General features: G+C 44.4%; 1 protein-coding gene across 2 annotated transcripts; it reads left to right on the forward strand.

Annotated features, from left to right (window-relative positions):
• Window positions 1–504: 504 nt before the first annotated feature.
• Window positions 505–22,217, forward strand: LOC112925542 (uncharacterized). 2 transcript variants are annotated; one of them, XM_072719414.1, is made up of 7 exons: window positions 505–687; window positions 10,894–10,982; window positions 11,924–12,089; window positions 12,726–12,852; window positions 13,518–13,613; window positions 14,149–14,243; window positions 19,981–22,217. In XM_072719414.1, exons 3-7 carry the CDS (start codon window positions 11,976–11,978, stop codon window positions 21,316–21,318), a joined length of 1,770 nt encoding a protein of 589 aa, XP_072575515.1. In that variant the 5' UTR covers window positions 505–687; window positions 10,894–10,982; window positions 11,924–11,975; the 3' UTR covers window positions 21,319–22,217. The 2 variants fall into 2 exon arrangements, with proteins under 2 accessions (XP_072575515.1, XP_072575517.1); XM_072719416.1 differs by having other exon boundaries at window positions 19,984–22,217.
• Window positions 22,218–22,787: the final 570 nt, after the last annotated feature.

The raw sequence follows: 22,787 nt of genomic DNA on the forward strand, positions 1-22,787 counted from the left end.
TGGAGTTGGGCCAGTGCGCGGGCGCGGTCAGGCCGGGGCGGGGCCAGTGCAGCCAGCGTGGGGCGCGGTCGGGGGAGGGGGAGTGAGCAGAAGCCGGGGATAGGCCGTCAGCAGAGGGGCGGGGCGTGAGGAGGGGAACTCGGAGTCCTGACGGGATGTCGGCGGAGGGGCGGGGCCCGGGGAGGCGACCTCGGAGCGGGGACTGGGATGTCAGCAGGGGGGGGTGGGTCTGGGGCGCGGTCGGCGGGGGGCGGGGCCTGGGGAGGGCGAGCCTGAGCCGGGCCGGGACGTCGGCGGAGGGGCGGGGCCTGGCCGAGTGCGCGCGCAGCCGCGCCGGGACGTCGGCGGAGGGGCAGGGCGGGGCCGGGGCGCGGTCGGCGAGGGGCGGGGCCGGGGCGCGGCCGGCGCGGGGCGGGGCGGGGCCGGGCCGGGCCGAGTGCGTGCGCCGCCGCCGGGCCGGGACGTCGGCCGAGGGGCGGGGCCGGGGCCGGGCGCGGCCGGCGCGGGGCGGGGCGTGGGCAGAGTGCGGACGGAGGCAGGAAGAGGCGGCCGCAGACTTTCCGGGTCGGCCCCTCGGTGCGTCCCGCGTCGGCAGGCTGGCGGCTCGCGTCGGTCCGCCGGGACCGGGCGTCCAGGGGAGCCGGCAGCTGCCGCCTGCCAGCGGGGGGCTGCGCCGGGCAGTTGCAGGTGAGACGTGGAGCCCCGCGGCCTCCCGCGCGCGCGCCGCGGTCCACCCGCCGGGGATCCGGCCGCGTCGGGCCGGCGGGGTCGGCCGGGGTCGGCCGGGGTCGGCCGGGGCTTGGGCACCGCACCGGGCGGGTCGGGTCGCGAAGTCTCGGGTGGTGGCAAGTTGGCGCGTGGCGCGGCCGCGGCCGGGGCCGTCCGAGAAGTGTGCGGGGTTCCAGCCAGTGGTTTTGTTTTGTTTCTCGGTGTTTCTTGTCGAGTTAGGGCGAGGAGGCTTGCAGAGCGGATCCTGTTTGGGGAATGTGTGGGTTTCGGTTTTAGTTAATGAAAAATTAATTTTTCAGTCTCCGGGGACATGCGATACGGGTGTTTATTGTTTCCCATTGTTGACCTTAAAAGTAAGAGCAGTGCAGCGGGTGAGGTGACCGGGCTGCGTGGACGGAGACCAGTGTGGCCCGGGACGGACGGGCGAGGAGGGGAACAAAGGACCGGCGTGTTTTTTAAGGAGAAAAGGGCTAAGTTGGGAAGGGTTCTGTGAACTTCCAGTCCATTGGAGGAAACGGGGCGTTTGAAGTGTGCCGGCGCCTCATTGGCGGAGCTGCGGTCCCGGAGCGGGGTGGGGGTGGTTGGGAGAGGGACCTGCGGGGCCCGGGGGCGCGGGGCGGGGATGCAGGGGAAGGGGCAGGGGAGCGGGAGCCTGCTCGGGCTGCGGGGCCGGGGTCCCGCCCGCGTGGGGGCCTGGCTGGGACCTTGTCCGCACCCTGAGCGTGAGAAACAATAACCAGATTGGGTGTTCAAATTTTAGGAGCTTCGTCTATGCCCTTAATAAAGTTTTTCTACATGAAGACGAAAGTTCATATTTTCTTTTCTGTTTCCTTTGGAAAGTGTGACGTTTATGCCGGTTGGAATCTGTCAATGCCAGAACTGCAACTGTTGATGGCAAGGATATACCCTTCTGGCTTTCTCAGAATTTTTAAGTCATTTTTATTTAAGATTTTATTTATTTATTCACGAGAGACGTTGGCAGAGGGAGAAGCAGGCTCCATGCACCGGGAGCCCGACGCGGGACTCGATCGCGGGTCTCTAGGATCACGCCCCGCCCAAAGGCAGGCGCTAAACCGCTGAGCCACCCGGGCTGCCCTCAAAATTTCTAAGTTAATTTAACGTTGATGTTTGGACTGAGATCAATGGAGAATTTGGAAGATACTTGTTAGGCAGTGGAACGGCCACCACTCGAGTGCCTGTGCAGAAGGGAGCGGGTGCGCCTCCCAGTCTCCGGATCTTCCTTGCTCTCAGACCTGCAGGGACGGGGACTCCCTGGGAGGAGCCGTTGGGGGTCAGGTGGTCCTGACGTTTGCAGTCTCCGTTTTACTTCTTCTTCATCCTGTCTCTGCTTACACAGCAGTGACGTGATAGAAGTCTGTGTAACCCATCCAGCCACTTACTCCACTTTGAGTTTTTTTTTTTAAATAAGGCTTTGATTTTCTTTTTTAAATTTTTATTTATGATAGTCACACACACACACACACACACACACACACAGAGGCAGAGACATAGGCAGAGGGAGAAGCAGGCTCCATGCAGGGAGCCCGTCGTGGGACTCGGATTCCCCAGGATCACCGCCTGGGCCAAAGGTGGTCCTAAACTTCTGAGCCACCCAGGCTGCCCCTCCACTTTGAGTTTTATATAGAATATGGACAGGGGTGGGATCCCTGAGTGGCTCAGCGGGTTTAGCACCTGCCTTCGGCCTGGGGCATGATCCTGGAGTCCCGGGATCGAGTCCCACATCAGGCTCCTTGCATGGAGCCTGCTTCTCCCTCTGCCTGTGTCTCTGCCTCTCTTGCTCTCTCTCTGTGTCTCTCGTGAATAAATAAATACAATCTTTAAAAAAAACTTAAAAAAAAAATAATATGTACAGGGGAGTCTCCATCACATGGAGTGAGACCTCTTGGGTCTGTATTGGGTGCCTATCTCCCTGTGACAAACTGAGCCCATGAGGTGGGTGTCTGAGTAAACCACACTCTGTGTACCATGTCTCTGAGTCTGTTTCCTCGGATCCTTTTTTCAAGAGAAAATCCATCCCTACGTAAGCAGTGTTTGTTATGTAGAAATTACTCTTTGAGGTTATAAATTACTTCATATAATCATGGGAATTTTGCCTTATGCATGGGCTTTCTCGTGGGTGTCAACAGGGGACAGTGTAGGGACTTGTTACTCTCTTACTGTTTTATGAAATGAACGCTGCTTATGTTCTATCAGATAAACACCCACTTTCCCTGGACTGCTAACATTAAGGACAGAAGGAACCAGCAGTAGGAAGCCAACTGTCTCACACTCAATTTAAATATCTTTAATTTTTTTCCTTTAATAACTGAGAGGGGTAAATATAAGGAGCCCAGTCTCAGCAGTTTTATCTTAACACTTCCATCCATTTTCCTTTCACAAAGAAACTTCCCTATGGTCTTTTGTTTGCCAAAAAAATACAAACGGATTTTAATACTTGTTTGCCAGAGCTGAACAATGAACAAAAATGAGATTTAATAAATATTAAAACCTGGTGGTTAATTGTCGCTAGAGGGATGTTAACTGGGACTCTCACTGCTGCAGTACACAGACCACCTGCTAATTCCTGACAGGCTTGCCTCACCCCAGGGCATTTGCACTGGTCTCCCCAGGCCTCTTCATGAATAACTGCCAGCAGCACTTTTCAATCTACACAAATGTTGCTTTATCAGCTCTGCATTCTCTGAACACTTTTTAAAGAAATTTTTATTATTTATTTTTTTTTATTTAAAGATTTTTATTTATCCATTCATAAGAGACAAACGGATAGAGACATAGGCAGACAGAGAAGCAGGCTCCCTGTGGGGAGCCCCAGGTGGGATGTGGTACTCTAGGATCACGCTCTGAGCCAAAGGCGGACTCTCAACCGCTGAGCCACCCAGCCATCCCTCGGAACACGTTTTTAAAACACTTTTTCTTCCCTAAAAACAAATATTTATTCAGCTCTTTGTATTTACAATTGTGCCTACAACTTATTTTTTAAATCTATATTTTTAAAGATTTTACTTATTTATTCATGAGAGACAGATTGAGAAAGAGGCAGAGACACAGGCAGAGGGAGAAGCAGGCTCCATGAAGGGAGCCGGATGTGGGACTGGATACCGGGTCTCCAGGATCCTGCGCTGCGCTGAAAGCAGCGCTAAACCGCTAAGCCACCCAGGCTGCCCTGTGCCTACAATTTAAGGGGGGGGTGCTTCTGTCTTTGGATTTTTTTTTTCCTATAGAGATCCTTGTAAGCATTTATTCCTGTAATAATTACCCAAGTTCTGGGTCTTTTTTTTTTTTTTTTTTTTTTTAAGATTCTATTTATTTATTCATGAGAGACACAAAGAGGGAGGCAGAGACACAAACAGAGGGAGAAGCAGGCTCCATGCAGGGAGCCCGATGCTGGACTCAATCCCAGAACTCCAGGATCACACCCTGAGCCAGAGGCAGATGCTCAGCTGCTGAGCCACCCAGGCCTCCCAAGTTCTGAGTCTTTAATCCATATGTCTGTGGCCTATTGCCCCTGCCATTCTACAGAGTGGATGCCATATTAGCAGGCATGAAAACAACATTCATCTCATTGTCCCATCTCCATCAGAGCTCTTGGGTGACCAGGCACATTGTCAAGGAGTAGTAATATTTTGAAATGAATCTTCTTTTGAACAAAAGGTCTCAACACTGAGCTTAAAATATTCAGTAAACCATGTCGTAGGCAGATGTACTGTCACACAGGCTGTATTGTTCCATTTATATATATAGGGCGCAGGCAGAGTAGATTTAGCATTCTTCTGAAGGGCCTTAGGATTTTCAGAATGGTAGGTGGGCATTGGCTTCCACTTAAGAGTCACCAGCTGCATTGGCTCCTAACAGGAGAGTCAGCCTGTCCTTTGAAGCTTTGAAGGTAGGCATTGATGTATCTGAAAGTCCTAGATGGCATCTTCTTTGTTTGGTCTACACTAATGATCTGTTAGTTGAGTGTAGCTACCTTCCTGAATTTTCTGAGCTAGATCTTCTGGAGGACCTGCTGCAGCTTCTCCATCAGCATCTGCTGCTTCACCTTGTGCTTTCTTTTTTTTTTTTTTTTAAGATTTTATTTATTTATTCATGAAAGACAGAGAGAGTGAGGCAGAGACATAGGCAGAGGGAGAAGCAGGCTCCCTGCAGGGAGCCTGACATGGGACTTGATCCTGAGTCTTCAGGTTCAGGCCCTGGGCTGAAGGCAGTGCTAAACCGCTGTGACACCAGGGCTGCCCTACCTTGTGCTTTCATGTGATGGAGGTGGCTTCTTTCCTCAGTCCTCACCAGTCACCCTCTGCTGGCTTCAGACTTTTCTTCTATAGCCTCCTCACCTCTGTCAGCCTTCACAGAACTGAATTCAGATGGGGCTTTGCTCTGGGTGAGGTTTTGACTTGGGGAATGTTGTGTTCCATCCAGACTCTTCAGACTTTCTCCATATCAACAATAAATCTGTTTCCCTTTCTTAGCATCCATCTGTTCACTGGACTAGCGCTTCTAATTTCCTTTAAAAACTCTTCCTTTGAATTCATAGCCTGGCCAGCTGTTTGGCACAAGAGGCCTAGCTTTTAGCCTGCCTTTTGATAGATCTTCTCCACTATTTTTTTTAAAAGATTTTATTTATTTATTCAGAGAGAGAGGCAGAGACGCAGACAGAGGGAGAAGCAGGCTGAGGGAGAAGCAGGCTCCATGCAGGGAGCCCAATGTGGGACTGGATCCCGGGGCTGCAGGATCACACCCTGGGCTGCAGGCGGCGCTAAACTACTGTGCCACCGGGGCTGCCCTTCTCCACTAAATTTAATCATTTCTAGCTTTTGCTTTAAAGTGAGACACATAGGACTCTTCACTTGAACACTTAAGAGGCCAGTGTAGGGTTATTAATTAGACTGATGTCAATATTGTTGTGTCTCCTGGAATAGAGGCCCAAGGAGAGGGTGAGAGATGGGAGAGCAGCAGGTACTGGAGTGGTCAGAACACATTTATTGGTCAAGTTAGCCATCTTATATGGGCACAGCTCATGGCACCCCAAAACAATGGCAGTAGTAACATCAAGGATCATGATAACAAATGTAATAATAATAAAAACATTTGAAATCTTGTGAGAATTACCAGCATGTGACACATAGATGACAAAGTGAGTTAATGGTATTGGAAAATGGCAGCTGTCAACATGGCACTGCCACACACCTACGTAAAAATACTGTGTGCAAAGTGCACTAAGTTGAGGTGTGCCTGTAGTTAGGACCTGGAGGGGAAGGAGTTCTCTGTCCTTCCAGGCCCAGGACATTGCCCTCAGTATGCCCTCCTGCTCATCTCCAGGCAGATGAAACTTATATGCAGACTCTTCTCTTCTTCCATTAGCCCTGGGCAAAGAGAAAGCCCATCCAGCACAGATGTCTTCAGGTCAGATTGATTGAAATCCTAATGACTAATACTTGACATGCATCAAAATACTACACGTTCCAAGTGTAAATTATATTGTTAGTGTTATTTTTCCCATAAATAGAATGTTTCAACTATCTTTTAATAATACAAAAATGTTTATAAGTCTCAGGACCTATCTCAATAAATAAAAGAACAAATTACTTCTGAAGAAAATGATCAGGCAATGTTTTCATTATAGGCAGAAGCAGTTGATTCCAGAAAGAAGTTTGTCTTTTTTTTTTTTTTTTCCAGTGTATTTATATTGAATATAAAAGCAAGCCTATAATAACTCAACTGTGAGTATTGCTTTTATAACAAGCATTTAAGGTAATGGAGGACTACTCAGTTTCCATGGTTCTCTCATATCCTCCTGTCTTGGCCAACCTGCTCACTCTGCAGTGTTCTTGAGGCAACAGTGACCTCTCTTCGTCAGAGAGGCGTGTGTGTTGTGGGAGACTCTGAACAAGGCTTGTGCCAGACACAGACATAGTTATGCTAGAGGAAAAAAAGGGTAAATTGTCAAGCTCTGTGTTGTTTAAAGGCTAATTTAGCAGATACAATTTAAAGAAATTAAAAAGAAAAACCTGTGTATATAATCCTAAAGGATATCCATTCTATTCTTTAGGAGAACTCTTGTGTAAAATACAGATATTTTAGTTAATTTTTTGAAAATTTATTTGAGCAAAGTCTTAATATATACTCATGGAGGGATGCTTGGGTGGCTCAGCGGTTGAGTGCCTCCCTTAAGCCCAGGGTGTGATCCTGGAGCCCTGGGATGGAGTCCCACATCAGGCTCCCTGTATGGAGCCTGCTTCTCCCTCTCTCTCTCTGTCTCTCTCATGAATATATAAATAAAATCCCCCGCCCCCCAAAAAAGAATACATACCCATGAAGGTATGAATAAGTTTGGAGATTTTTTCCCCCCCTGGTAACAACTTGTGTAAATTGCTGAGGCAAGCAAAACCTTCTGTGGCCCAGGAGCTAGGAGCAGAGCACAGTCAGGTAAGCTACATGGACAAGCTAGGGCAGCATCTAGAGGATTTCAGGGCCTGAAGATTGTGGCAGGTCTCAAGGTCCTACTTCAAGGTCACTGAGAAAGCATGGAAGAAATTAGAGCTGGAGAGTGTTGGAATCAATTTGTGTTTGTAAGTGAAATCAGTCCCACCCAGCCCCACTGGGGATGGGAGAGGTTGCTGCAGGTAGAGCTCTGTAAACTTTTCAACAACCAGTTTTAGAGGGTCATGCACCCCACCTCCAAGGGGACCCTACTGGACCTTACCCCACGTATCTCTTCATCTGACTGTTCATTTTTGTCCTTTTTTTTTTTTAAGATTTTATTTATTTATTCATGAGAGACACAGAGAGAGAGAAAGGCAGAGACGTAGGCAGAGGGAGAAGCAGGCTTAACGCAGGAAGCCCGATGCCGGGCTCTGTCCTATGTCCCCAGGATCACACTCTGACGCAAAGGCAGACGCTTAACTACTGAGCCACCCAGGCGTCCGTCCCCATTTTTGTCCTTTATACTGAACTAGTAAACCTAAGGAAAGCTTTTCCTAAATTCTGTGAGCCATTCTAGAAAATTACCAAACCTAATGTGAGGGGTTATGGGAAGCCCTGGACTTAGAGTGTGCTCAGCAGAAGTGTGAGTAGCTGGGGCATTAAACCTTTGTGGCTGGCCTCTGAAATAGAGGAAAGCTTGTGGGATCTGTTGCTGACTCCAGGAAGACACTATCAGAGTTGGATGCAACCCTAGGACACCCAGTTGCTGTCAGAGAATTAGTTACTGGTGTGAAAGAAAAAGGACTACTTATTTGAATTTTGGATTTTGAGAACTGACTGCTGTCTGTTACAGGGTATTGATCATTAAATGGGTGGAAGAAATGGATGTATTAGGGAGATAAGGCAAAACTAACAAAATAGGATCTTTGTTACCTGATTTTTTTTTTTAAGATTTTATTTATTTATTTATTTGAGAGAGAAAGAGAACATGAGTGCAGAGGTGGGGCAGAGAGAGAAGCAGGCTCCCTGCTGAGCAAGGAGTCTGATGTGGGGCTTGATTCCAGGACCCCAGGGTCATGACCTGAAACAGAGGCAGACACTTCATCGATGTAGCCACCCAGGCACCCCTGACCTCAGATATCTTTGAGTATAAGCCATATAACCAGGCATTAGGACAGTTGGGACACAACTGCATTTTTCTTGTCCTAGATACATGGGAAAAGGAGTAAATGGGGATTGGAATGGACAGTAACAGTGATGGCATTGGGGGTGGAAGACTGCAAGTGGACTAAGCCGTGGGAGGAGTGACTCTGGTGGGAGGAGTGACTCTGAACTCAGGCTGAGAGGAGGGAAGGCAGGTACTGCTAGATGGTCTGTGTGTCTTGATGTGACAGGGGCACTCCTGTTCTACCTAGGAGTAGTTTATACCCCTGAAGAGGACCATGTTTACAGATCGGAGCTTGGGAAGCAGACCAAAAATCAAGCACTAGCTGTATCATTCTTTAGCCATGTAATTTCATCATATTACTGAAGCTTTCTGAAACTGCATTTAATGCCATTTGTTAAATAAGTAAATGTTTTAGTTATCCTGGGCTTCTGTAACAAAATACCACAGACTTACTTGGTGGCTTAGACAACACATTAAATTTTCACAGTTCTGAATCCTGGAAAGTCCCCAGACCTAGGTGTGAGCAGATGGAAGACTTGGGGATGGGCCATTTCTGGGCTTGCAGAAGCCTGGCCCTCAGTGCCAGTGTGGCAGAGAAAGAGCTGTGCTCTGTTGCCCTGATAGCGACACTAGTTTCTTCATAGGAGCCCTGCTCCATGACCTCATCTAAACCAAATTAGCTCCCAAAGGCCTCATCTCCACCTACCATCAGCCCGAGAATTAGGGCTTTGACAGATGGATTTGCTTGGGGCTGGAGGGGACAAGGGGGTTTAGTCCATAACAGTAAATATACCAAAATGAGCAGGGTCTAAGTATTAAGTAAGTGAATGTGCTTAAATTTCCAAGCAGAGAGTCCTATTTCTTAAACTTTAATTTTGTCTTACTAATTTCCTGGACTCTAGGTATAAAGAGGGGAGTTAAATCTACTTTTGTTTGTGATATAATGTCATTTTTCCATTTTTATACAATTAAGTACTAGCAAATTTGGTAAGAATTTAAGTTTGCCAAACTTTATTTTATTTTATTTTTTTAAAGATTTTACCCACTTATTCATAGACACACAGAGAGAGAGGCAGAGACACAGGCAGAGGGAGAAGCAGGCTCCATGCAAGGAGCCCAATGTGGGACTCGATCCGGGGTCTGCAGGATCACACCCCAGGCTGCAGGCGGCGCCAAACCGCTGCGCCACCAGGGCTGCCCTTTTTCTATTTTTTAAAAAGTTTTACTTATTTATTCATGAGAGACCGAGAGAGGCAGAGACATAGGTAGAGGGAGAAGCAGGCTCCCCGTGGGGAGCCCCATGCAGGACTCGATCCTAGGACCCCCGCTGGATCACAACCTGAGCCAAAGGCAGATGCTTAACCACTGACCCACCAGGTGCCCCCCAAGAAACTGTTTTAAAGAGACTAAATCACTTGTCCAGGGTCCCCCTGTAGTAAATGACAGTGACCATCTGTGAAGAACCCAAACGTGTCTGCCTCCTGAGGGTGCCGATGGGCCAGGGCTTCATTAGCAAACAGATGGCCTTCCAAGTGGGTGACCTGCAGTGAAATTAATAAAGGGACTATTTTATCCCAGGACCCCAGGATCATGCCCTGAGCCAAAGGCAGACGCTTAACCGCTGAGCCACACAGGCATCCTTATTTATTTATTTTATTTTATTTTATTTTATTTTATTTTATTTTATTTTATTTTATTTTATTTTATTTTATTTTTTTTATTTTATTTTTTAATTTTTATTTATTTATGATAGTCACAGAGAGACAGAGAGAGAGGCAGAGACACAGGCAGAGGGAGAAACAGGCTCCATGCAGCGGGAGCCTGATGTGGGATTCGATCCCGGGTCTCCAGGATCGCGCCCCGGGCCAAAGGCAAGCGCCAAACCACTGCGCCACCCAGGGATCCCTTTATTTATTTTAAAGATTATATTTTTTTGAAAGAGAGCGCAGATGGAGGTGGGTGAGGAAGAGGAAAAGAGAGAAGCAGACTCTGCTGAACCCCACGCAGGGCTGGATGCAGGAGATCATGACCTGAGCCAAAATCAGAAACTTCACGGACTGAGCCACCCAGGCACCCCCGTAAAGTTTACCAGAACTTTAAAATACAGATTTATGAAATGCTGGGGTGTTGTTTGTGCTGATGATTAATGTAGGATGGTATTCCAGTTATAAGTTTACTAAATGTTAGATTGAACAAATATATTTCCCTGTAAGTCCCCTGCATTCTACATTTTCTAAGCAGGACTTTTAGGTTTGCAGTTCAGGGAAGGAATTAAATAACCCTACAAAAAATTTTCTGGGTAACTTATAAATTGAATGATTTTCATTTCCTTGTGTGAAAATAGAAAGGAATGTTCGTATTTTATTTACTAGCATTGGTAGTCACAGCCTTCTCACTTGAGATCCACGCTGATGTGAGAGTTCTCCCACTTGTCTGAGGGCCATGGCGTGTTCCTGAAAGGGGGTTGGGGGATTGCATGCAGGTGCATCGGGGTTTTGTGGTCGTCAGGGTCTCTGGTAAGACTGGAGTCTCTTGGCTTCTCTCTCCTTGCCCAGCTTTTCCTCCTTACTTCTTGGACTGTCCGTGAGTGGGGAGATCCAGAGGAGGTGAGGTGGTGGCTGAATTCCTGAGAATGCAACTGCAGGTGAGTAGAGATGTGGTCTTTCTGTGGATATAATACCTCTGTTGCCAGTGGGTGGGAAGCCTTTTCTTGGCCTGAGACTTCTCCGTGTATCCAGGCAGTGTTAGGATCTGGGCTCTACTTAGTTCTCAGGACTCAGGGATACTTCTGTGTAGTCCGGGATTGATCAGGAAATCCTCTCCCTTCCAACAGTGACACTAATATATCTCATTCTCTATTAAGAGTGTCCTCGCAGAAAAGAAATTTGCATAGGTTTTTCTCTCCATTGTATAGACTTAGTTGAGAAATGGTTTACTCATTCATCCTCGTCACACATAGGCATGTGGTGGTGGGGTGACAGATGAGCAGGGGCAGGGGTTTATGGTCCGCCCATGAGGGGACAGCTGTACCTGCAGGGGAGCTGTGCCGTGTCCCAGAGAACTTGAGAAACATCTGCGAAAGAGAAGATAGAAGAAATCATTATTTCCTCTCAATACTTAACTAAAGTTTTAATAATACATATTTGAATTAGTTTGGAAACTAACAGAGATGACTATGATCCTCTCTACTACCTTATCCCTCTTACCTATGTTCCCTCTTTGTGATTAAACTTTGTTAAAATTAGAAACCCAAGAACAGTGCCCAGGGAGTAATTTTTTTTAAATTTTATTTATTTATTCATGAGAGACACTGAGAGGCAGACAGAGACATAAGCAGAGGGGGAAGCAGGCTCCATGTCAGGGAGCCCGATATGGGACTCGATCCCGGGACTGTGGGACCATGCCCTGAGCTGAAGGCAGACGCTCAACCGCTGAGCCACCCAGGCGTTCATAATTTTTAAAAATTAACTGCGCGTTTGGCAGAATGTGTGTAGAAATTGTGGTAAAATTTAGAATCCTGAAACGATTTTTGAAGGACCAAGAGAGGTCAGAACTAATCAAGATGATTTTACTGCCTTTGAATAGAAAAACAGGATTAACATCCAGAGAACTGCTACCACGAGAATTGGTGTTAAGAATGGAGAGCTCGCTGCCAGAGGGATCACTCTGGGGCTGTCCTTCAGAAGAGCCATCTCAGGAGTCCCACGCTCTTCTGCAGGACCTGTCTGCCTTCATAGACTCTAAAGAACAAGTGAGTTCTGTAAGATGACAGATCCTCACCCTGCTGACCGCAGGTTCTGTGTCATTGTTGTCATCCTGGAGAGTGCTGGGCAATGCTTCATGATTCTCTACCTGTTATATGAATGGACCTATCACGAGTAGGTGTTCAGTGTTTGCTGTAAAAGAAGTGTCTGCACATTAGTTCGTTGGAATTCTCAACATCACTATTGATAAATTTTTTTAAGTTGTTTTTTTCCCCATTAACTTCTACAAATGTGGGGCTCAAACTCCTGACCCTGAGATCAGGAGTCACATGCTCTTCCAACTGAGCTAGCTAGGTGCCCATTGCTACTGTTTAATCTAGGTTATAATCACTAACCACTAACCAGGAATTCAAAATTCCCAGTTTATTGGGAAATTGCCAGGTTCTTTCACATTGAGATTCCTGTATAATGAAGTAATTGTGTGCTTACTGTGTATTGTGTATTTCTTTTTGAATGTGTCTGAAAGACACAGGGCAGATCAGCATTGGACTTTGAACGACAAATGGAGTTTGAACTTTCTATACATAGCACCCCCCTTGCCATAATGACTATCATGGTGACAGTTCTCCCCCAGGGATTACTAAATATGGCCCTGTTGAAACACAATATCTGTGATATTTTAGGACTCTGTGACCTTCAAAGATGTAGCTGTAGACTTAACCCAGGAAGAGTGGACCCTGATGGATAGGTCCCAGAGAAAGCTGTACATTGATGTAATGCTGGAGAATATCACTCATCTGGTCTCCGTAGGTGAGTCTGTCACCGTGTCTGTTTCTTAGTTTATCAACCCTGTGTCCAGGACAGCTTCCCTACATTCGAACGGCTCTCTACTCTAACTTGTTCTTCTGTAGTACTTCTGACTAGATGGAATATGTCATTTTCTTCATTTTCATCCAGTATGTTTTTTTTTTAATTCATCAAGTATGTTAATAATATGAATTTAGGCTTCTTGGCTATAATTGTGTATCTTTTTACTGTACTTTATCCAAGACCCAGAACAGTCTTGGGAATACAATGAATATTTTTTGAATGAATAAATAAATATCTGAAATATTTTCCGCTCTGGGAATTGTGAAGCTTGAGCACAGGAGAAAATCTAACATCTTGTATCACCTTCCATGTAAAACTACAGAATATTCTCGTGGAGCTTATGTTTATTGTATTCCTTTGAAAATACTGTTAACCCCCTTATGAGGACGTTTCCTTCTGGAGGCACACTCCGAGCCTTCTGCTGCCTTCTGGCTTGGGTGGGAGTATGAGCCGCCAGAGGCCTTTGCTGATGTGACCTGACTGATGCTTCCACAGCACTTGTACGTGCTCCTGGTGTTTGTCCACAGTAGCTTGTACCGTTGAATGCTGTGCACTGTTCTCCGCGCAGAAGTACAAACTCACGTACTGTTCTCCCACTGATTCAGGCTGTCAGTTCTTCCAGTCAGATATGATTGCCCAGTGGGAGCAAGGAGGGGAGCTGTGGAAGGAAGAGAGAGGACTGGCCCAAGGCTGGGGTCCAGGTGAGCTTTGGACACTCGGTGCTCAGTGCAAGATGGCTCGTGAATGTGTGAGTGGGATCTCATGGATGTCAGTGCACGGGTCCCTGAGTGAGTGGTAGCTTCAGAAAACCGAGTGGCCAGTGGGATTGCATTCCTCAGATTGTGTCATTATGTGTCCCATGTCAGTTTCTTTTCATGTATCTGCACTTACATTTGACTTCAGGGAAGCAATGATCCTGTCCTTAATGGAAGTAAAATTTCACATTGTGGTCTTTGTCATGATTTCTGGTCTCTCTTTTTCTAATGCTTTATATTCATATTCTCTACAATAGCCCATCATTATTTTTTTTTCTTTAAATTAAACATTGATTTTTTTTCTCTAATTGATATTATTCTAAGATGTATGTCTATTCACCAGTATATTCCTCATTTGACATTATTTGGTCATGTAGTGGTCAGTGTTTGGAACACATTTATATGGGTCTTGTGTGCTTTTCAACACTTTAATTCCCCTAATCTACTTAAGAGATTTCTTAGTTTTATTTATTATCTTCAGTTATTTCAGGCTTGGAAAACAGCTATCAAAAGCAAGAAATAATATCTATGGAAGACATCTGCAGGGAGGATGCATCTAACTACAAGACAATAATAGTAAGTTTCACAAGGACACTCTTCTCCTGTCTATATGTTAAAGGCTTGGGGGTGAGATAAGTTAACAATTCAGAATAGTTACATATTGTCATAGAATGTGGTTTCAAATTTAAATCTGGGGACAAAATTAGCTTGGATTTGAACTTCAAGTGGCTCTGCTAAAAGAATAATTGTATAACTTTGGTTTATTTGCATTCACGATATCTTTAAAATACTTAGCTCTCTGATAAAGATGCTGCCAAGGTGTTCTAAACAAAAGATTCATGGCAGCCTGTTTCAAAGGGAAAAAACACTTCCTTGATACTATAAAAATCTGATAGAAACAGAAAGAAGGGGAAATCTGTGCATAGACAAGGGCAGTAGTGAGCAATAAAGGAGAATAGGATAGAGTTCGGTCAGATGGGGTGCTTACAGCATCCAATCCCATGAGCTGGGGCAGCCTCCTGCACACACCTGGGCTGGAGTCTCCATGGAGAGGCCTGGGTGGAGCATCCTCCTCCTCAGGTGAGACTTTACCCCTGAACATCCCCACTGTGGCCATATTTATGGGCCAGTGATGGGGTCTGAGGTTAAACATGTGTTCCTGCAGTGCTTAGTGAGCTGCATTTCTGTGTTGTCATGTCTTCACATCTTCAAGAAGCCCATTGCCTCCCCTCCTGGATTCCACTCTGGGCGTCCAGACCAGAAGGGCCAGTTCTGACCGGGTGGCCAGCTGATGGCCACTAAGCGGGTCCCCAAGGTCACTTATGTAGCATGAGTCTCACACATAACATGCTTTAGCCTGCCTGTGTCCGTGGAGGTCGGGATGGTGGGTTATGCAGGACACATCACAGAAACCTCCGTTGATATGATCCATTTGTTCTTTGAGTTGTAATGCAAATGTACCCACAAGGCACTTTTTACACATCTGCAAATCCAACAACGTATTATGAGTACGATGAAGTTCGTTATAAGTAAAGCATCCTTTAGATTCCTCCCTAATGGGGTAACTAGTCAAATAAACTATGGGAAGTATTGATCTGATTAATTCACAGTTGGTAGTGAAAATTGGCATTGACACAAGCAGAGATTCCTTTTTTTTTAAGCATTTTTTTTTTTTAAGATTTTATTTATTTACTCATGAGAGACACCGAGAGAGAGGCAGAGACACAGGCAGAGGGAGAAACGGGCTCTGTGCAGGGAGCCTGACGTGGGACTCGATCCTGGGTCTCCAGGATCACGCCCTGGGCTGAAGGCGGTGCTGAACTGCTGAGCCATCTGGGCTGCCCGCAAGCAGAAATTCTTGTTTAAAACTGACATCAATGGGAGTTTGTTTTCTCAGTTTTACACACATATGTTCACTGTCATCATTCAAGGTGATGGCCATTAATCCTACAGTGAAATTACAGTTACCTCGACGAATTTGGTCATTGTGGTTATGAAAATGTCTGATATGTGTTTTGGAAGTATAAATCTCATGTTCATCATGATACCAGCATATTGGTACTACATGTAAAGAACAATTGGTCCAACAGGACAGGATCAGTGGTTATCCTGCTTCAGTAGAGAAGCCTCGGGTTGAGTCTTCAGGGTCCAAGGGATAGCGCGTCCAGGCAATGGGAAAGCATGGGATCCAAATTTATATACATGAGTCATAGAGGGAAACCTATTAAAGGAATACAGTACTGTTATTGTAGCATCTCATCCTTGAACAGTTACCTTAGCAGGAGAGGGTATGTAGTTATGTGGCTTTGTAAGGTCGTCAAGCACCTGAATGAATATTCTAGCATATTAATGGTGCTGGAAGGGTTTTGCATATTGCTTACTTGGAAATTAAGGGTCTTCATCTACCCTAATGGAGTTTCATTTTGACCAATATGTCTCTTGTGTAACATTTTAGCCTCAGTTAAATAATTTCCATTTTGATGAAGAGACATCTTCTAATTTTTTAAATTATTATATAAGCAGTCCACTTATCTGTTTCATCAATTCAGCCACCTGGGGTCAATAGGGAATATGATAAGTCCATTCAGTATTAGAGGAGGCAGCAAAAGCTTTTAAACTACCTATCAAGTGGGAGCTATTATCATTCTGGATCTGAATATGGACATCATAATATAATAGTCTCTAAGATTTTGATAGTATTTTGTTGGGGGATGTGGGTCAAATGGGCAAGCTATTAAATACCCGAGAAAGTGTTCACTGCCATACAAATAAATATATTGACAACCTCGGAAGGGGGTACTGGCCCCATATGATCTATTTGCCAAATTTTTTTTTTTTTTAATTTTTATTTATTTACGAGAGTCACAGAGAGAGAGAGAGAGGCAGAGACACAGGCAGAGGGAGAAGCAGGCTCCATGCACTGGGAGCCCGATGTGGGATTCGATCCTGGGTCTCCAGGATCGCGCCCTGAGCCAAAGGCAAGCGCTAAACCGCTGCGCCACCCAGGGATCCCTATTTGCCAAATTTGGACAGGGAGTCTTCCTTTCTGTATCTGTCCTTTTTACTGTTGTGGAAAAAATTTTTTTTCTTCTTAAAGATTTTATTTCATGAGACACAGAGAGAGGCAGAGACATAGGCAGAGGGAGAAGCAGGCTCCATGCAGGAAGCCCGATGTGGGACTCGATCCCAGGACCCTGGGGTCATGCCCTGAACCAAAGGCAGATCCTCAGCTGCTAAGCCACCCAGGCATCCATCCCACCGTTGCGGAATTTCTTGCTTGGCCAAATCTGACAAGTTGGATGTTTTACTATGGTTTCTTTTATGGCATCCCGAGTGATGAGTATGCCAGAGTCCTGGACCCACCTGTAAATACCCAAGTGTCTGCTTTACCCAAGTGTCTGCTTTTCTCCTGCGTCCATTGTGCCAATCTGGTGTCAGTCACAGGTTCAGTTCTATTTGCTGTGATTTGGGCTACTGGGTCAGCTACTTTGTTGGAGATCTGCTCTGTGGAGGTGAGCACACTGAGGATCTACATGGAAAACAGTAATTTTATTTATTTATTTATTTTGAAAACAGTAATTTTAGTATTTGGGGTCCAGATATCTTCCCATAGGAGTCTTCAGTAAAAACTAGTAACTAAATTGTGGACTCTCATACCAGAATTCTTGGGATGGCAAATTTATGAGTCAATTAACCACAAAGCATATTTTAAAAAAGAGTCAACTATTCTTAGTTTCTCTGCAACAAGAAGTTAAAAGTGCAACCTTTATGTTCAGTAATCAATACTTTAGCACTTTATCCTGTTTGGAAAAGACCTAGATTTCCAACGAATTCAATCCCAGTTTATCATCCAAGCAAAACCTGGAAGTTTCAGGTTATCAGAGACTTTGAAAGCTATCTTAACAATTATCCATGAAAACTTTGGGACAGAAAATTAGCCATTATTTTAAGTCCTCTTTGCCAACAAATTGCAACAGAGATAACATGGGCTTATTTGTCCTTTGTTAAAACTTTATTACAAAAGATCTTTAGAATAGTTAGAGCATTTACCCAGACAGCATGACCTGAGGCTTATTTTTTGTTTGACCATGTTTTCCAAGTAACTTAACATACCAAATAAAAGGCGTCCTTGGTTAAAAAGACTTCATTTACAATTGAAATCTTGGAAAGTTTCTTAAAACCCTACAAAGTTTTAAAAGCACATGTCTAAGTTGGATTACAGATCTTTAAAGACCTGATAAAGCCAAAACATAGAAACTGGTTTTTCTGAGCAGACAGAGAAGACATCTGTTTATAAAGTGCAGACCAATAATTCACAAAACTTTGTTTTTTGAACAGAGGGAAACACAGAATTTTAATTTTATACTTTTAAAATCCATTCATTTCAATCTTAATCTGTCCTACCACACATAAATTCATTTCCAAGGATTTCCCTTCACAAACCATCTACAAATTTACTTAGCATTCAGAGTTTCTCCCAAGCCATTTCTCCCCAAGCAACTAGTCTCATCCAGGACAAAATTACCATCTTTTACCTTCAACAAAAATACATTCCCATTCCTTATGTCGATTTTATATATCCCCTACTTTTCTTTTTTCTTTTCTTTTTTTAAATTTATTATGATAGTCACACACAGAGAGAGAGAGAGGCAGAGACATAGGCAGAGGGAAAAGCAGGCTCCATGCACCAGGAGCCCGACGTGGGATTCGATCCCAGGTCTCCAGGATCGCGCCCTGGGCCAAAGGCAGGTGCTAAACCGCTGCGCCACCCAGGTATCCCCTATCCCCTACTTTTCTACATACAGAATCATTTTTGTTATTTCTACCAATCTTAAGGTCTGTAATGTTTTGTGAGCTTTGGGTAAAATCTCTTTTGAAATTGCCAGAGAGGGACACCTGGGTGGCTCAGCAGTTGAGCATCTGCCTTTGGCTCAAGCATGATCCTGGGATCTGGGATCGAGTCCTGAATCAGGCTCCCTGATGGAACCTGCTTCTCCCCTCTGCCTGTGTCTCTGCTTCTCTCTCTGTGTGTCTCTCATGAGTAAATAAATAAAATCTTAAGAAAAAAAAAAAGAAACTGCCACAGAGTATAGCAGTGTATTTAGATGTATTCCAATGTATTCCACCTTTTTCTTAAACTTCATTTAGCACAATATCTTGTATTTGTGACATTTCTTCATGAGGAATTCTTTTCTCAAAGTTCTCAGAAAAACTCTTATATTCTGCCTGGTGATGCTGTAGGTGGCATCATCAGAGAGGCTGAGGCTCTCTGGGGCAAGTTTCTTTGCCATCATTGCTCCAGTCTATACTGGTCTCATCATCCTAGATGTTGCCATCCACGTGTCAGTGTCCCACTTTAGGCCCAGCAGAAGCAGTAACTACGTGCACTTGTGTAGTGTTCCATCTTCCCTCTCCTCCTTTACTTAGACTTGGCCACCTCTGTGGCTGCTTTTTGTGCCATGTACTGGTGGGTGTGAACTTGGTCAGGATGAACATAAGTCTGACATTGAAGGATGGCCATCCGAGATTATAAATCAGATATTTTCATTTCTAACTGTAGTTTTTCCTCCTGCACTGAGCACAGGGTTTTAGTATTATTCTCCTGTAGACTGTTAAACAGCATCCCCAGTGTGCTAGGAATGACATATCATGTTTCCCAGTTACCGTCCACAAAGCATCTATGAGCTGGAGAGGCCTGGGTGGAATGTCCTCCTTTCGGGTGAAACTTTACCCCTTGACCATCCCCACGAGGGCCGTATTTATGGGGCCAATGATGGGGTCTGAGGTTAAACATGTGTTCCTGCAGTATGGAATGAGCTGCATTTCCATGTTGTCATGTCTTCACATCTTCAAGGAACCTGGATCATGTGTGCTTGCCTCCCTTCCCAGATTCCATTCTGGGGGGCCAGCCCAGCGTGGAGCAGGAGGGAATGCAAGACATATTTATAGTCCTGGGTGTCCAGACCAGCAGGGCCAGTTTTAACCGGAAGCCAGCTGATGTCCACTAAGCAGGCTCCCGAGGTCAGTCATGTAGCACAAGTCTCACAACCCGCTTTAGCCTGCCTGTATCCATGCAGGTGGGGCTGGTGGGTTATGCAGAACACATCACAGAAACCTCCATCCATAAAATACACAAAGGCAAAAATGTTTGTGAATGCAGGAGGTGAATATTCCATGTGCATATATGTAACCTGGTGAAGGTTTTAATTAGAGATGATGACTGAATGGTCAGCTTGAAATTCATATGTAGAGTGTTGAATGGATGAATGTTTGCGAGAAGTCCTGTAACAGTCTGTCATCTCTTTCCCAACAGCAGAAATGTCACTCAGGAGAAGACCCCTTTGCACATATTGGGTATGATGGAGTTTTCACTCACCCCTACACATTGACTCAGCATGTTTTAACTCACACTGGACAAAGACCCTATAAATGGAGTGAATGTGGAAAACCTTTCAGTCATAGAAATGACCTATATAGACACCAGAAACCTTATATGGAAGGCAAACTTTATAAATGTAACGAATGTGAGAAATATTTCCATAATAGAAGAAAGCTTTGCATACACCAGAGAATTCACACGGGAGAGAAACCCTATAAATGTGATGAATGTGGAAAACACTTCAGTCGAAACTCCCACCTTCGTTCCCATAAAATAACTCACACGGGGGAGAATCCATTTGTCTGTAATCAGTGTGGGAGTCATTTCAGGTATTTTTCATCTTTAACTAGACATAAGCATATTCATTCTGGAGAGAAGCCTTATGAATGTCATCTGTGTGGAAAAGCCTTTGTTCAAAGCTCTTATCTTAAACAACACGAGAGAACTCACACTGGAGAGAAACCATATAAATGTCTCCTATGTGGAAAAGCCTTTGTTACAAGCTCCAATCTTAGAGAACATGAGAGAACCCATACGGGAGAGAAACCATATAAATGTCATCTATGTGGGAAAGCCTTTGTTCAAAGCTCTTGTTTTAGACAACATGAGAGAACCCACACTGGAGAGAAACCATATAAATGTCATCTGTGTGGGAAAGCCTTTATTACAAGCTCTTGTCTTAAAAAACACGAGAGAACCCACACTGGAGAGAAACCATATAAATGTCTCCTATGTGGAAAAGCCTTTGTTACAAGCTCCAATCTTAGAGAACATGAGAGAACCCACACTGGAGAGAAACCATATAAATGTCCTCTATGTGAAAAAGCTTTTGTTACAAGTTCTAATCTTCGAGAACATGAGAGAACCCACACTGGAGAGAAACCATATAAATGTCATCTATGTGGAAAAGCCTTTGTTACAAGCTCTTGTCTTCGAGAACATGAGAGAACTCACACTGGAGAGAAACCATATAAATGTCCTTTATGTGGAAAAGGCTTTGTTACAAGCTCTTGTCTTAGAAAACATGAGAGAACCCACACTGGAGAGAAACCATATAAATGTCCTCTATGTGGGAAAGCCTTTGTTACAAGTTCTAACCTTAGAGAACATGAGAGAACTCATACTGGAGAGAACCCATATAAATGTCCTCTATGTGGAAAAGCCTTTGTTGAGAGCCCTAATCTTAGAGAACTTGAGAGAACTCATGCTGGAGAGAACCCATATAAATGTCCTCTATGTGGAAAAGCCTTTGTTACAAGCTCTTGCCTTTGAAGACATGAAAGAACTCAACTCTAAATGCAGTAAATGAACACAGAAGAGCCTTTAGCCACAGCTCAAACCAATCCCAGAACTCCTAAATGGGGGAAATTCTATGGCCATATTCATTATGGAAGTGCTTTCATTTCTAATTTATCATTACAGAACATGAGTGAACTCCATTTGGAGGAACCTTATATTTATAATAAAGGAGGAAGAGACATTAGATGATCTCCGGATGTAGGATGCAGAAGAAAATTCACTATGAATAATCTAACCTCCCTAAAATGGGAAATTACACAATTACAGATGGAGGTCACTCTAGTAGAATAGCAAAAATTAATGCTGGAGAGCTTATTCATTGTAATATGCATGGAAAAAATCTTTATTAGTAGAAAAACTTGTAGGCATGTGAAGTTTCACACTGTAGAATAGAGAATGAATGGAAGTCTTCAGTGATTTTTAATTCTTTAGTCAACATGCAATTTTCTCACTGTATATATGCCATTGCTAAAATCAGATGAAAGGTTAGAGTTTGCATCAGAAATTCCCAACTAGGAAAAACATATCAAGGATAAACAACATAAACAACAGTTTAGACATTATAGTTTTGCCTAATGGCTTATAATAAAAGTGTAAGAAACGTGGGATTATGACATCTGGGAATTCTAAATGCAGGATTTTGTGACAATATTTTTTTTTTTTAACTAGTACTTAGAAATGCATATGAAGCAAAGTTGTTGCTAGAAAATCCATTACATTGGTCAGGTCCTATTTTCCATACAGCAATAATTATGATTGGGTTCAACTAGAAATAACTTTGAATATTAACTGTAAACACAGGATGATGTGTCATTACAACATATTGTTAACCCTGTATGTAGAGCTTGATGAATTAAATATTGATACATGGATAGTTTGTGACTGATTTTCGCTTAAATTTTCATTTTAAAATGCTATTATTGGGATGAAGGGTATAACAGGACAATAAGGAGGGCCAGTTCAACAGCAGGACATAACATCTGTAAATATTTGCATCCAACATAGGAACACCAATATATAGTAGCACCTGGGTGACCTAGTGAGTTAAGCGTCTGGCTTTGGCTTTGGTCATGGTCTTGGGGTCCTGGGATCGAGCCCTGTATTAGGCTTCCTGCTCAGTGGGGAGCCTCCTCCCTCTCTCTCTGACCCTCCCGCACTCTTGCTCTCACCTTTTCTCAAGATCTTAAATATATAAAAAAGGAACACCTATATATATGAAATATATAAACAGCTAAAGAGAGAAACAGCAATACAGTGATAGAAGGGGGACTTTATTTTTTTAGAAGGGAGACTTTAATACACATTTTCATCAATGGATAAATCATTTAGGCAGAAAATCTGTAAGAAAACAGATTTCAGTGACACATTAGATCAGATGGACTTCACAGACTTGATGGATCCTCAAGACTCCAACAGCAGCGGAATGCATCCTTTTGTCAGGT

The sequence above is a fragment of the Vulpes vulpes genome, chromosome 9, assembly GCF_048418805.1.
Source record: "Vulpes vulpes isolate BD-2025 chromosome 9, VulVul3, whole genome shotgun sequence".
Classification (NCBI taxonomy): domain Eukaryota; kingdom Metazoa; phylum Chordata; class Mammalia; order Carnivora; family Canidae; genus Vulpes; species Vulpes vulpes.